The sequence below is a fragment of the Apostichopus japonicus genome, chromosome 11 (genome assembly GCF_037975245.1).
Source record: "Apostichopus japonicus isolate 1M-3 chromosome 11, ASM3797524v1, whole genome shotgun sequence".
Taxonomy (NCBI): Eukaryota; Metazoa; Echinodermata; class Holothuroidea; order Aspidochirotida; family Stichopodidae; genus Apostichopus; species Apostichopus japonicus.
In genome coordinates, this window is record NC_092571.1 from 22,918,218 (window position 1) to 22,934,601 (window position 16,384).

The 16,384-nt window shown below is 37.5% G+C and overlaps 1 protein-coding gene across 4 annotated transcripts in view; it reads left to right on the plus strand.

The window, feature by feature from the left end:
• The window catches only part of LOC139976033 (agrin-like), a 103,939-nt gene extending 87,555 nt beyond the window's left edge, over positions 1–16,384 (plus strand). For 2 of the 4 annotated variants that reach the window (XM_071984425.1, XM_071984428.1), the window contains 10 exons: positions 188–325; positions 1,210–1,456; positions 1,632–1,743; positions 5,428–5,454; positions 8,958–9,074; positions 9,478–9,685; positions 10,332–11,334; positions 12,480–12,692; positions 13,191–13,294; positions 13,570–16,384. In XM_071984425.1, coding sequence (XP_071840526.1) covers positions 188–325; positions 1,210–1,456; positions 1,632–1,743; positions 5,428–5,454; positions 8,958–9,074; positions 9,478–9,685; positions 10,332–11,334; positions 12,480–12,692; positions 13,191–13,294; positions 13,570–13,727 — 2,327 coding nt within the window. In that variant the 3' untranslated portion in view covers positions 13,728–16,384. Of the gene's footprint in view, positions 1–187; positions 326–1,209; positions 1,457–1,631; positions 1,744–4,788; positions 4,813–5,427; positions 5,455–8,957; positions 9,075–9,477; positions 9,686–10,331; positions 11,335–12,479; positions 12,693–13,190; positions 13,295–13,569 lie in introns of all 4 variants that reach the window. The other 2 variants (XM_071984426.1, XM_071984427.1) reach the window with 2 other exon arrangements.

Genomic DNA, 16,384 nt, shown 5'->3' on the forward strand with positions numbered 1-16,384 from the left:
GGGGACTTCCTTTGTGATACCTTAAAATTTTTTATTTTACACCCAATTAAAAAAAACCCAATCAGCTCTTCATTACAATTGGCGAAAGAAGATATTGCCAAAGAATACTCCGATAATTTCGATTGTTATTTTAAGGACAGTTCCAGCATAAATGTATAAATTTTTGCTGCTCCTCCTCTTTGCAAAGGTCCATATTGTGCTGATGTCTTCTCTGACCCCTGTGAGGGTAACATGTGTCACTTTGGTTCCACCTGTGTACCTGAACCAACTGGATCCTATCGGTGTGACTGCCCTGCCGGTGTCCAAGGAGACAGGTGCAACCAAGGTATGTCATTAATTGTACAGTTTACCTTTTGTTTACTCAGAAATCTGAAAGTGTTTATTAATTCCACTTCAATCAGGAGTGTATTTAATTAACAGTTCTGCTGTTTTTAAGAAGACTTTCTTTCTTGTTGTTATAGCGTTAAGTTAGTTCATTCATAGAAGATAGTTTATAATCTTGTGCGTTAGTTAACTAAAGGTATTGTGCCTGGATGCTTCTTGCCAGGCCAACAGTTTCTAACAAGCCTTGCAGAAGAAATAAACAATGTATATAAAACTTGGAGACATTTATTCGACAGTGATTAAAATTAAATCCCTCCAAAGTCTTAATTGCATAATAACGGCACCGACCACGCAACCTGAGGATGGTCAAACCGTGTAGTGAAAATATCTAAACATACTTCTGTATCTAAATATATTTCTGTTAAACAGAAGCATGCAATAGATTTCAACATTTGTTATACCTGGACTGTGCTGATTTCTAATCTGTTGTTTGATCACTAGCATTTCTGCATGTTGTTTATGAATTAGTGTTCGATATATATCTATGTATGTATGTATGTATGTATGTATGTATATATATATATATATATATATGTGTATATATATTGTGACACCAAAAAAACGAAAGATATTCTAAACTGTTAGTTTCAGCAACTAAAAACACACATTTTTCTTCAGTTGACATTTGGGAGCATTTACTTCATTTGCTCATATTTTTTGTAACCATCAGTGTACATGTGTTTAAGAACTTCATTAATTTTTGACATAAAACAACTGTGAAAGGCAATCTCCATTTTGATACCAGCAAGCGTTGCCCCTGTTTGCTTTCCGTTGGCTGTCGTTTACTATCAATCCTGGTCTTCTCTTGTCTTTCGTTTCCCATAGTAATCGAACCAGAGATGGCAGGTCCATTTGTGCCCGCCTTCAGCGGTAACTCCTTCATAGAGCTGGAAGGGATGAAGCTGGGCGACCAGCATAAAGTGGAGGTTGAGTTCCTCTCCTCCAAGCCCGACGGGATGATCTTTTACCAGGGCCAGAAGACGGATGGTAACGGAGACTTCATTTCCCTGAACCTGGTCGACAGCTTCCTGGAGTTCCGTTACGATCTCGGCTCGGGTATTGCAGAGCTACGGTGAGAGCCGAATACTTCAAACGTTTCCATCTTTGCCACAAAATATCCTCCCAGAAAATTTTGTTTTTATTTATTGGACTTAAACAGTCAGCAACAGAGTATTGCAGCTATCAAAATACTTGTTCCTGATTGGTCAGTAAAAGTTAGTAATTTTTGATACGTCTGTAATCCTCAGGAGTTTACAGGAAGTCAACCTGAACGAATGGTTGTCCATAGTTGCAGTGAGAGATGGACGGGATGGCTCGCTGGAGATTGAAGGGCTGGAGCTGATCGAAGGAACCTCAAAGGTTTGTCTCGGCCGCAGCTTTAGTTCATTTGTTCATAAATTCCCTTCTTAAGACAATTCGCTACTGGCAAGTTGCAAAAAGCCTTCAAAAAAATTAGATCAAAAATTAAAGTGGTTCTAGCGGTTACTACATGTTTCATTTTTTTCTTCGCCGGTGAAAAGCAAAATAGAATGGTGAAAAAAAAAAGTGGTGAAAGGGTTGCTAATCTTTCTCAAGACGGATTTCATTTTCCAGCACCAGCCAGATATGCTGGAATTCTCTGCATATCCTGATCAAACCGTTGATTACGAATAACGACAGAAGATGTTCAACAAAGTCGGTTTGTTTCATTTCCAGGATACTTCTTTATTTTAGTTCTAAGTTCTAGTGAATACATATCCTATTACAGCCTGTAGCATAGGTGTTGTTAAAACTTCTTTACGAAATCTTTCTTTACGAAAGATTGGCCGGAGTAAGTTATTAGATCTATAGCAAAAATGGCTATAATGATGGGAAGGAATGCAGAGGGTGGGTGCTGGGGTTGGGCGCAGTTGAATAGTGGTCCCACTTTGCAAATAAAATCAAATTTACCTTCACATTCAAGAGGAAAAGAGATGTGGATGAAAGGTTGTAGTAAAATTGTTGCAGTTTTGATGATAAAGGCCAATTCATCTACATTTGCCATTTCCATGACAATATTTATCTTTCTTCAAAAGTGTAATATATATCTTGAATTTGTTTTGACAATGACATAAAACATTCAGTAAAATTTGCCCAGTTATTTTTTTAAAAGCAAATGTTGCATGTAGTCAATCATTTCTTTCACTTAATTACAAAAAAAACCCCCATACATCTCATTCAATATATTTTTTTCTGACAAAATCATTGCCAATCTCATCGACATTGACATACACCTCATCATAAAATTCTATATTCATAAATTTTGCCACTTTGCATTTTTACCGCAATTTCCATCAAAGTGGCCTAATGAGTGCTCTCCCCTTCCTGTGGAAATTGTTTTCTTTTCGTCGTTAATCACAGGTGTAACTTTTCTTCAGACAAAGTTTGCACATTTTTATCATGATTGTCATACAGAATACGTGAATGGTACAAACAGGACTTTGCTTATGAAAGGCAGGGGAGGGGGTGGTGGGGAATGGTGCAGCCGGGGGTGGGCTGTGGAGAGATGGAAGAGAGGAATTTGATTGGTTGGCAGTACATGCCCCGTTTGGTGTTACGTAAATGGGATTTGTAGATCATATGAAAATTATATAATCTTCAAAAACTGACCAGGACATTATCTTAGAATTTAAAGCAAAGAAATTATTTCCATAAAATATCAAAATGAAAAGAACAAAATATGCAGGGTTGTGAAATTTACTAGCAGTTAATATCCTTTTTCTGTCAAAACTACCTATCTGTAACAACGCCAAGGTTTAGGTGGTAGTAGGGGGGGGGGTGGGAAGATGATGTGTTAAGGAGATGCAGCCTTAGACTTTTTATGCTATGGATGACATATGAAGTAGTGGATTCACGTTATGTTATTCCCCAGATTTCTATTTTTTTGCATTTTCCTCATTTTCAATAATATGAGATATTCTCATGAACTATATTTTCGTTAGTCCGTGACAGCTATCAACATATCTCATGTATGCTGTATCAAAGCTGTATGCTATGACAAATTATGAATATTCCATTCCTTCCTCCAACCCCTTCCCCTCCCTCATGTGTGTTTGTTACTCACTCTATTTCTGATCATTGAAACCAGATATCATTTTCAATTATCAGCAATATTTAAGATTCAAGTTTAAAATTCCATGGTTTTCTCTAAATTAATTCAACCCCCCCTCCCTCTCCAACACCGTCCCTCATCATTTTATCGCCCTTGCCACACTCTCTATTTATGATCATTTGAAACCAAATATCATTTATCATCCACCATCCATATTACATATCCATAAAGACTTCCCTTCATTTGAATTTGAACTTTCAATAGCCAAAAATTCATTTTCTAGAAGGCACTTCCCCCACCCCTTCCCTCTCCCCTGTCACACCATCTGCATACTATCACTGAAATCAAAGATACTTTTCACTTATCCATACTATAAGACCCCCCCCCCCCCTCCCATTCCATGAATCTCTTCCCATCATTCAAGTCTATCCATCTGTCATGTCCAATTGCTGAATGTCCATCACTGACCTGAAATCTATTTTTTTATTCTGCCCTATATCCCCTTTACCCCCTGCAACATTTGCCCTCGTCTCACCCCCCCCCACCCACATCCAATTTTGCAGCACCACATATTCTAATTTAGGTGTTGCTGTGAATGACAACATGAAGTCATTATTGGTTAATTGTCTTTGCAAAGCGGAAAGATACATTGTTTTAAAACCCCAGTTTGTCTCAATTGATCTATTAAAATATTACAAATTTGAAGTATAAGAAGTCTTAAACTATTACTCAATGGCTTAAATGTAGTGAAGATGTTGATTTAAACAAATTGTAGTATAACAATGGAGTAATCAGGAAACCTTTTAAAGATAATTACTAGTAAGAGGCTGGACAAAGTATAACAGAGGAACAAATATTTTAATCATAAACAATGGAACTGAAGAAAGCAACCTCTGTGAGAAAATCTTTGTTTATAAATTGAAGCATTGAGACCTCCCCCCCCCCATCCTTCTGTGAGACCCATTTTTGTACATCCACCAACATGTGCTACTTTGAATTTAAATGGTGGCAAGTATTTAAAAATGGTTGTTTACAACTTTATCAGTCTTTACCAGTGTTTGCCCTAAATACTCTCATTGGATCTTCTGTGTACAACATGTCATTAGGCATTATTCTCTCCAAAGACTACAACTCATCCCCTCCCCATTCCCCTCCACCCCTACCCCTACCCCCCAACACATACATACAGCCAAATATGCCCCAACCATTCTCCTATCATGTTTTATTTATTTTCCAATCTCTTCTCATTTGAACATTATCCACCACGTTTGTATTCTTCATGTTTTCATCAACCCCTGCATCATTTTTCATTCCGTACCTATCACATCAACTAGGAGAATGAAACAGAATTCGAAGAGGTAATAAAAACCAACTTGTGTCCAAGGTGACAAATGTTTGTTGTCTATGTCACTTAGCAACTAACGCTTGGGAACCATTCATGGCATTTGAAGAAATATGTACATACCGCTTCTTCATCTTTTCTGTTTATTATCCTCATTTCACATGTATAACCTTTGTATTCACAGTCTCAATTGTACTGATATATACGCATATATTGTAATGCAAATAGCATGCCATAGTTTACAACTAATGCACTGAAAGCAACACGCATCATATATATATATATCTCTGCCAGCAATGGAATTTTTTTGTTGGGCAAAAGTATGAAATGTTGCCATAAATTTTTTTTTTTTGCTTGGAATTTTTGTTTTGTGATAACAAAGTGTCAAGGATATTAATGTATTAATACTTAATAATTTAAATTCAGCTTTTTGCTTTTTAATTCTATAATTTCAATTTTTTTTTCCTTCTTAGAATTTTTTTTTTACGTAAGATGTGAGATGGTGTGCTTAGGACTCACAACTATATGTTAGTACTTGAGAGACATTGTGTGATAGATTCTTATGTAACATATTCTATTGTTCCCCCCATCTATATTGTTTTTTCTTATTTCATGCTGCAATTTTAAACAGATGCCAGTAGAAAGTCAGGATCCTGAGGTAAAAAATTCGACATCAACAAATAAAAACTGGAATTTCTTGGTCTAATTATCAAACTGTATATGTGGTGGACTTTCTAACATATTTCTTAACTTCGATCACATCATAACACTTCACAAAGCTTGACAGATACACCTGCTTGCCTCCACACAATGATTGCTGCCTTGGTGAACAAAGCAAATTGGTGCAGATATTTTCTGGTCTAGCGCCCTCTTTATTCTATTACTGCTTCAAAAAGCTTTTGTTGTGTTTGAACCCCTATGATGTATTGATCCTTTGAGAAGAATTGAATCGGGCACATTCTGATCTAGGGTCATGCTCTTCATACTACCGACCAAAGTGGTTTGTATAGTAACAGAACTATGAAGAGTGCAGTTGTTGTGTGTAGGCAGGTAACATTGTCAATTTTAAACCTCAAATGAAGGTCAAGTTTCAGCACTTTCTTTTATATGTTTTTTTATATGTTTTTATGTGTGCATGATATTACAGGGATTCTTGTCCTGGTCGGAAAAAAAATGTTAAATTGTTACATATTGCTTTTGTGAGGGCTGATTTTTATGATGCAAAGGACAAAGGTCAATGTCCAAACATATCAATAAGACAAGACATCAAGAAAAGACAGATGTCCAAAACTATGAAAACTGAATTAACTAGTTTCCTTCCCTCCCATTGGGAGAGCAAAATTGACGTTCCATCAGTGTGACAAGACCTGAATATCTGGTTGTCAGGGGTTATCAGGGTTAACTGTATGGCCCCTGTTTCACATGTATCAATGTCCTTTTCATTTTCTCACATTAAAAAAAATCAGCCCCTGTTTAAAGTCACATATGTGTATTTTCAGTGTGGGTTTATTTTTCCATTGAGTTGGTTTCCATTTGGTACATATATTGTTCGGGTATGTTTTATTCTCATATTTTGGGTGTAACTTTTAAATATGTATATATTTATATTACATTGGGTATTCTCATCCATATTATTCACATTATGGGCTGATTTTATGTTGGGTTGGATTTCTGATGGGTAATTGGTTTGGGATTTTTTTTTTCAATTATTTAATTTTGGGGTATTTTACTTGATTTTGCTATATTCAAAGGAGTAACTAGCCTATTACAACAATCCTTAATTCAAAAGCAAGGAGATATCTTTTCAAGATATGCTTTGAATTTTCCTAGATAGGACAGAATAACAGTCAGAAAATGACGTTATGTTATTTTGGAGAATTTTTACTTTTGATTTTAATTAGCAGTCAAAACTTTAACCGTCGTTAACATAATAACTCTTCCAAGTGATAGCCTAAAATTTTGATGCTATGGCTTTCACTTGTTGTAAATTCAACAACTCTCTCCTCGGTTTACATGGTTGGTGTATTCACAATCCGGTTTCCAAACCCCATTCTGGGTAAGAAATATCACACAAGCCCTGAAATTTGATGGAAGTAAATCCCAATCTTGGGAAAATATCTTAAACTTGTCTGAAAACTTCTCAAAGTCTTCAAATGATTTACTACTCTGGACAACATGTCAAGATTAACTTGTTAGTCACGTGGTGCCGACACAATATTTAACCGTGCCTGGGAAAAAAATGTGAAAATGTAATTTCCTTGCAATGATGACGAAATGTTTTTGCAAAATCTGCACTTGGAATTGTTCTAGACCATTTTGAATCACTTTAAAAATGAGAAAACGTTTAGATCTGTTCTGTTGGGAAGTCTGTCTTGATAGTGTTGATAAGAATTATATCCTTCTTTTACAAATGGTTTTGGATTTGGCAATTCTTGTCTGTAAGTTGTTTGTGATTTCTTTAAATTAATTTTAGTTTGTCTTTTTGGTTTACTTGCCATAGGCAGGAAATTAAAACTATGCAATCAAGTTGGCACTTTTGGGGGCCCACCAACCTATAAAGAATTTGAATAATGCCCCCTAAAAATGTGATACTCAATACTATATTTGAGTACAAGTACTATTTGTGTTTGTTTAGGTCAAAGGTCAGCAGAGGTTACTAGATCCCCCCCCTCCCAGAAAAATGTGAAATTCTGGAAAAGCCCTTTATCTCTAGAATCATAACATTTACAAATTGATATTGCAAGGTGGATTGTTCTGATATTGCCAACAAGACAAGGAGTTGACTTTCTTTCTATGACAAATAACCGTCACAAGGGTCAACATTCCGTTTGTTATTTTGCACTGGTGTTTAATCTTAGTTTTGATAGGCAGGTAATGATGGGTAAGTATGGCTTGCTCTAATTTCCTCCAGTGCACTTTCTTGCATGATATAATCACCTCACTTTATGTGTGTTCCTCTCTCTATAACCCTGAATTTGTTCTGTAGTGTCTCTGTTTCTTTGTATGTTATCCTGTCTTTGTCTCCAACAGTGTTTAATTAGACAACAAGTAAACTTCTCCAGCAATGATACAATATTTTGTTGTCATCGGTTGTGTATATGTCATTATATTTATTGATAGGAAATGTTCTCAGGATATGAAAGAACAAAGAGAGAACATAGAAAGAAACAAATAAAACACACCAAATTGATGACCAATTCCATTTTTTTTCCTGTCAAAGTTTAAGTGATTGCTTGATGCCAATTCGACATTAGGTAAAAGACTGAATAATGTTTACCTTGGCAAACTTGACTCTGGAAACCAACCATATCTAGAGAAAATTTCATTTGTGTAAAAAAAAAAAGGTTCATTTTTCAAAACCCAGTAGATATTTTGGTTTTAAAATGTTCTATACATTTATTTCACTTCTTTCCAGAACTATGTAAGTTATCACTTATGAAAAATTCTTAATGATATCTTTGAAAATTGTGCTTCTTCACAAAAATTGGTAAAACTAGCTTGAAATTATGCTTAACTTAAATCCCAATTCATATTTATGAAAGTTGACCAAGCTGGGAACCATTTTGTATGAAATATCTGGTAGGCCGAGTGTAGTAATTTCTCCAAAACGACAATTTTTACGCATCTTCTGTGACGAGTATCCAATAAAAACTAGCAACAATTTTGTCAAAGTGTATTTGAGGAAGTTATATCACTGCTATTAAGATTGACAACATGCAAAAATATGGTGGGCATGCAACTCAGGGTCATGAAAAGTTTTTGTTGGGTCGGAAGACATTGGAAAATTGACCTACAGTTTTTACGAGCACGTCATGGATCGATTAAATGATTTCTTTAAACATAGAGTCCATAGGCCAAGCTTCTGAGCATCAATTCTGAGGAGGGTGGGGGTGGTGGGGGTGGGGTGTTGGGGGGCTGGGTAGTCTGTTGGGTCATGGCACAGTCCTTACGGAAGATCCTGGCTCAGGAGCCTAAACAATTTTTTGGTCCACTGCTTGAATGTCAACATGGTTAATGTTAACCAGTTGTGTATTGTTCTTGTGCAAACACTTTTGATTGAACATTTCTTTAAGTACAATATCATTTTTGTTTGTGGTAGATGGCTAATTTATATCACTGTTAATATAACATGTTTATTGTTTCGTTTGTCTGTGACGATAGGGTGAAATGGCACAGCTTAACATAAACCAGAACTTTTTCGTCGGAGGCGTCCCTGAGTTCTCTGAAATCTCAAGAAAAGCAGCAATTACAGATGGTTTAACTGGAGCAGTGAGGAAGGTCAGTATTAAACTAGCATCGGGGGGTGGTGGGGGTGGGCGGTGGTGGGGGGTGGGGGTGCGGGGTGTGGTTGGGTTGGCTGATGGGTGCAGGGTTTACAAGGAATATGTAGGCAGGATTTCACATGCTGTCATTGCTTTGTAATCTTGTGAAATCATTGCAATAATATTTTGGTGAAAACCTTGTACAGACCTTTTTCCCTTTTGTCAGATAATTTCTTTCATTGGCAATACCTTTGTGAATAACTCTGGGAGAATCGGTTTAATACTATACTTTGAAAGCTTAACAGGACTCATATGAGACGTGCCTTTCTTATATATGACAATGATCGCAATGTTAACCTGTAGGCAAGTTAGATTTAACCTGTTGTCATCCTTCTACTCTTGTCTCTTTAAAACAAAAGCTTGTCCTAAACGGGGAAGAAATCGTAGACCTGCAAGGGTCTGCCCTCAACGAGGTCAACATCCAAGAATTCATACCCGAGGTGTGTAGGACTCATCCGTGCATGCCAGGATTCCTTTGCGACCCGGAGACCGGTAGCTGCGAATGCCCCGAGGAGCTTGTCCAGGACGGAGATAGATGCGTGTCGGGAGCGATGACCACCAGTATGGGTCAGTTTACTGTTGGTTGTCGCACACCTATATCAGTCGTTAATTCTGCTGCTCCAATTTTTTATAGGTTTGCGATATTGAAACCGTCAAACATAGTAGTTCATTGAAGAGAGTGACTGGTTTTCATTTGTAATAATGAAGTAAAAAAGTTGCAGAGTTGCTGAATAAAACCTTGATTTGATTTCTGTGATTGTATGCAATTGAGCAAATTAGACACCAGGGCTAATCTTACATGAATTAGTATATTTATGCTGCACATAACCAGTGCAACATGATGAGGCTTTACATGAGTAATGCTATTTAAGAACTGTGAGAGAAAAGTCCTAGAAGTTTCTGGGATTTAATTTCTTTGAAATGGCAGGAATGAATCTTGAAGGATGCCATCATTGAACACTTTCACAAAGATAGTGCGTATCAGCTGGAAACTGATGCCATCATTGAACACGATGTATCGAATTGGACGGCATAAAAATGGTGAACCATGGTATACTGTAGAGAAATTTAAGAGAAGAGTATGAGTTAAACTATTTATATAAAATACATCAGGTGTTGAAAGTTTAAATATCAGTTTTTTTTTTTCGTCTTCAAAATAGTTTTATGTTACATTTGATATTTTGATATTTCTGTTTCATATTTCCCACAACAGCTGCTGATATGGGAACAGATATGGAAACAGATGGGGACATAGACATGGTGACGGAAGGACCCGTTGTCATGGAAACAGGTGCAAGTATGCAGATGATGACAGACAATGACATGGCCACAGATATGGAGGATGGTGATGGAGAGGAGACCAAGGCGATGGTGGAAGTATCAGGCATGGTCTCACCGATGCAGGAGATGACAGGAGGTGCCTCAATGACACCAGATGAGATGACCGACGTCATGAGAGAGACCAGCAAACCCATGGTCAGTATGGGAATGGATTCAACCATGACCTCTAAGGTGACTGGGGAGGAGAAGACAGACAAAATGGTAGACATGACCGGTGGTATGACAGCTCAGATGACCACCCCCAAACGGATGGTAAGCTCAGAGGGTGTTATGTCAACGGCCATGGATACGACGCCCTCCATGAAAAGTGTCAGTCCGATGATGATGGGAGAGAAAACCGACGGTGAAACGGACGAAGCGATGACAATGACGATGACGATGGGTAAAGCCAGCACAGATGGATCGATGAAGACCTCTAAGCTCATGTCCACTCTCCAGGCGATGACCCAATCCTCAGAGATGACCGATACCAAGAAACCGATGGACAACGTCATGTCCAGTCAAGGCATGACAGCAACTGCCAAGATGACGCAAGAGGCGATGACGCCCACTATGATGGACATGATGAAGGATACCACCATGAAAGCATCACCATCCCAGGAGATGAAGACGTCACCTATGGATGACCAAACCAAACCCAAATCTACAAAGAGTATGACAAGCTTCCCACCTCCACCTCCTATGACCACCACAGCACCCCCTAGACGGGCGACCACCATGGACCAAGGCTCTACCCCTACCATGTCACCGAAGGTATCAACGACGCAGCAGCGTACTACCATGTCATCCTCCTCCGCTGCATCCGTAAATATCGATGGACCAGTGTCTTTCACCGGGAAACAGCAATACAAATACGACAATCTGATCACATCAGTGTGAGTCTTTTGTCACAAAGTTTTCCATCAATGTCTTTTTTGTTTAAATAAGGAATTAGAGCAATATTTAAAGCTGGTTGGTTTGGAATTGAATTAATAACTCCAATGATTGTGACGTAGTTTTTGATACCCGTCATGACTCATCGTCTTGCATACATTGCCTTCGTCCCTGCACATAGCATCACTGGTGAGTGTGCAATTAACGACTGTCTTCCCCATTTAGGATGGGATCATCTTTAGGTCATGTACAAAATATATCCCTGTAATTCCCTGTAATTTGCACAAAATATATCCCTGTGATTCTCTGTAATTTGCCATGTTTACGATGGTAGAATCGAGTAGGGTCCCATTCAGTTAGGGCAGTGTGTGGCAAGCTTTAGGGGATTACTTTGATACTGTTGCATCCTGAAATCCCACTCAGCAATGTAGTTCAATAGGTAGTGAAAATGAAGTTTGATATAAAGTAAAATCATAATGAACTTCAAAAGAAATCAGAGAATTGAATAGATCAGTCACTTATAATTGCTCATTAATACTTCCTGAGGTGAATATATAACACTTTGATAAACTTGTAAAGTCAGCATTGGAACAAAAACAGAAACTTCAATAGGTCTAGAAAATGAAGTTTGATCTCAAGTAAAAACATAAAACAAAATCATAACAAATCAGAGAAGCTTAGAATTTAATAGACCAGTCGCTTATAATTGCTCATTAATCCTTCCTGAGGTGAAAATATCAACTTGTAAACTTAGCATTGGGACAAAAGCTTATTGTCAAAAGAAAAACCTGGCAATTAGCCAGAAATAAACCCTTTGTGAAAACACCAACAAACCTTAGGTCACGACGACGATTGAAGTCTCAGTATTGTTCCAGTTTTAGTAGCTGTTCATGTTTTCTTGCATTTAATTTTATCGTCTACCTTATTAACGTTAAAACTTATGAACGTTATTTATGTACCTTATTAACGTTATTAACGTACCTTATTAACGTACCTTATTAACGTTAAACTTATTAACGTTATTTACGTACCTTATTAACGTTAAAACTTATTAACGTTATTAACGTACCTTATTAACGTACCTCATTAACTTTAAAACTTAAAAGAGATTGCCAGCTGAGAAGAGTCTGTCTGTGTTCATTTGCAGGATCAAAGCCCAGAGCAATAACGTCTTTGAGGTGATGATCAAGACGGAAGACGAAAACGGTCTCATCATGTGGAATGGCGGCGCAGATTTCATAGGTCTAGCCGTGGTAGATGGCTATGTCATGTTCACGTACCAGTTGGGCTCGGGTACCCTGAAGATGGTATCAACCGTCTATGTCTCGGATGGGAACTTCCACAGGATCTATGCATCCAGGTACAGTATTTCAGAAATGGACTGTTTTGTTTGAAGCTTCTCTCTTTTTTTTTTTTTAGCATTTCATCCGATCACTCTCAACAATCCGTATAATCTTCACATCTGTAATGCTTGATAAAAATGTACTAGGTGACTGTGATGTGATGTGACAATTATTTGGCTGAATCGTAAAATTGACGCTTAGCTCAAGTTTTTTTGGAAGGTTTCATTATATCATTTGCAAACCTTTGAGCGTTTTGTGCCAAAATCTCTTAGTTCTGTGATATGAGATTTTGGTGGACTTAACAAGACTAATATTCTCAGCGACCTTAAAGGAGACACTAGCTCCAACCAACATCTTTAGCCTATATGACAGATATCTTTGTGGACAACAATTCTAGGAAAGAGCCCGTCATTTCGACCAGTTTTCTAGCTCTGAGTAGGACTCCAGCAATAAACTTTGTCGTGTTACAAAGCCATCTTCATCATCACTATGTATGTATTGCTATTCGTCCGTAGATATGTTCGTGACGGAACCCTTCATGTCGACGATGAGGACCCAGTACTGGATTCCTCAAATCCAGGAGCTTCACAGCTTAACACAGATGGTGCCTTGTATGTAGGTAAGTGGCATGCAGTGACCAGATTAGTATCTGCTACATGAGCTAGCTTTACCAGCTATTAGACTCAATCCTAAAAGTGGCTGTCCCATGCCATAGATACTTGTATATGTTTGATACTTGTATATGTTTGTACATGAAACAACCATATGTCCTAAAGTGGCGTCTTAGCCACTGACAGTGTATCCTTTTGAATTTGTATCATACCGTGTCACCATCTTGTGCTTTCGAGTTCTCATCTTTGTCTTTCTTCCTTCCTTCCTTCTCTTCCGTCTTAGGTGGGGCACCGCACGTTCCACCCAAGAAACTACCACGCGGCTTTGAGACAAATTTTGTAGGCTGCATTGGCGATATACGTATAGAGGACCAGCAGCTTCACATGTTTTACGATGTCAAATCTAGCCATCCAGAGAGTTTCTGTTCGTTAATGCGGTGAAGATGTTCACAGTCTTTCTAATTCTTAATGCTAATCTTCCTATGCACAACGAACACAGGGGTGTAGTTTATGTGGTTACGGTGCAACTCTCCCACAAAGGATCAATGGAGTACTTGTGAACTCGGAGAAAAAGACTCTTTTATATATATGGCTTATATGGTGCTTTAGTTATTGTTGGGATTACATATTCTTAAGAAACAAAACCAAACAAAAATATATAGAAATTGTAAAAAAGGAACAGAGACATGAAACTGTTTCCGTGCATGGTCTTTGTGAAGATATACAGGACTAGTTTAAGATTGATAAGGATATAATTTTAATCTTTGCATGGGAGTCGTGCTCGGTATTTTCTTTCAATCGTTCAGCGTCTGTGGGACGGTATAGAGTTCAAGTTGAGGTCAAAGTCAGTTGGTGTGGGTTTCTGTTAACAAGTGCCCAGCAGTCTTAACCCCAACAGGCCAGTTATAATTTGTGAGATTTTAAATTTAGCCCACCACAGCAATACCAAATTTTCTTGTTACGAAACATGCTGCATTTTATCCTTTGGTAGTGGCTAGGAATTAGTGATGATTTAGAAGAGACTGTATGAATGCTGTTGGTTTCTGATATGTCGGGGGGGGGGGGGGGTGACGGGAATATCAATTGCTGGCGAAGACACTTCAAATTTGTAACATCATCATGGCGTCTTAAAATTTATCACATAAATAATCCAGGAGATAACGTCTATTATATTACAAATTGTCCATTTCATTCTCATCCTTAAATGCATATATATCATGTACGACTAAACCATGGTATTACACACAATTTTTTTTAACAATCTGGAATTAGAAATTCTTATGGAACCATATCTTTGAAATTATATGATGGACAGGCTGGCAAAGAGTCCAAGATGTCAACAGGATTGAAGGTATGTCTGTCTTATTGGGAGGAATGTTTGTAAACATTTGCAGAAATCGTCTACGTGACCAGCCCGCACAAAAATAAACATATCCACTTGTATAGGACTATATCCTCATATAACCAACCACATTCTTTCAATAAGGAACACTTGTAATACTTCATTCAGCCAGGCACTTTTAAAATATCTCAAACAAATAAAAAAATTGCAAAATTCTCAGTGGTCATGTAAAAATTGCTAAAACCGAGTGGAAGTTAGTCTTCTTAATCGTCAAGCAACACAGAGCAGCGTAAACTCGCGAAATACGTCAAGCATTTGCTTATTCCTTGCCTTAAGTTTTATGCAGTCTATATTTTAACCCAATGATTCCAACCATATATTTGAGGAGGTGATTGTGGTAAATATCTTCTCTCCTCCAGTTCTACCTTTCACCCCTCCCCCCCTTCCCTTCCTCCTCAGTGCCCTGAGCTTGTCTTGCCCAGCAAATGATGGTTTTTATATAATATTTGAGTAGTTTCTCAAGGAAATGTTTAAAAGTTATTTGAAGACCTAAGTGTTGTGTATTTAGAATGAATCTTCTTCTTCCAAAACCAACAAGAATATTTGTGCTTTTTACTGGTGTTTGAGTCTTGGTTTTCATACCACCTGAAATATTGAGGATTGCCTGTATGCTAGTAACAGCATGTCAGTGTATTGACCAGGGAAGGAAGGAATCCTGCATATGTTATGTGAAATATTCCATACAACTGTTATGTTTTTCGAGGGTCAGAGCTGTAGGCTTCTATCACACCAAGAGGTTTCAGTGGTTGACTGATAACATATTCAGATATTTTTCTCACAGAATAAGCAGTGGTTGGTACTAATATTTGTTTCCACACTGCAATATGCACCGGTTCTGTCCATATATGTTGAAAGTTGTGAACATTCATCAGAGGTTTATCCTGGAGAGAGAGAGGGGGTGGGATGGAGGCAGGAGGGGGGTTGGTGGGGGTTTGTAATGTGAATGAATAGCACAAAAATAACAAGGCAACTAAAGATGAAACAATCACAGTAAAGATGTGTTGTTCTTTATCACAGTCTGAATATTAAACCATCTACGTTATCAGCGAGATTCATCAAATTTAAGATGATTTTTAATCGATTAAGTATTTAAACACTTAATTACTAATTATAAATCAGATGGTTAAAGAAGAAAGGAATACACACTGTTATTATTTAGGGTTGAACTCAGGTATTTGCCACCTTTATTTCCCATAACATTATGCACGATTTATCATTGCGTTCACTTCGTCAGATTGGATTCTTTGTGAAAGAGTAAAATAAGAATATTCCTGATCGTTGATTCCCATTACGAGCAAGTATGCATGCTGGGAATTTTTATTTGTTGGTTATTTTTGGAGTAGTGCATGCATGTCCTAGTAACTTGACTTTGATTTATGTAGATTTATGTAGATTTATGTAGATTTATGTAGATGACCATGGTGCCTTGTTAATAAAACTATGCTATGCAAAGGAGGAGAGAGAAAAAAAAGACCGACTAAGATTGTCATAGGATAATAAAATTACCCACTTGAAGTATAACTAGAAATTGCAGTGACTTCTAATTTCATCAACAGACACTATTTTCAGTAAAGTTTTGAGGTTCCTTGAAAACTGGTGATGTAAGTAATCAGATTATTTGAAAATGACTTAAAATATGAAAGAGTAAAAATTTGAAGAAGATTAACGAAATGAAGAAGAAGAAGAAGAAGAAGAA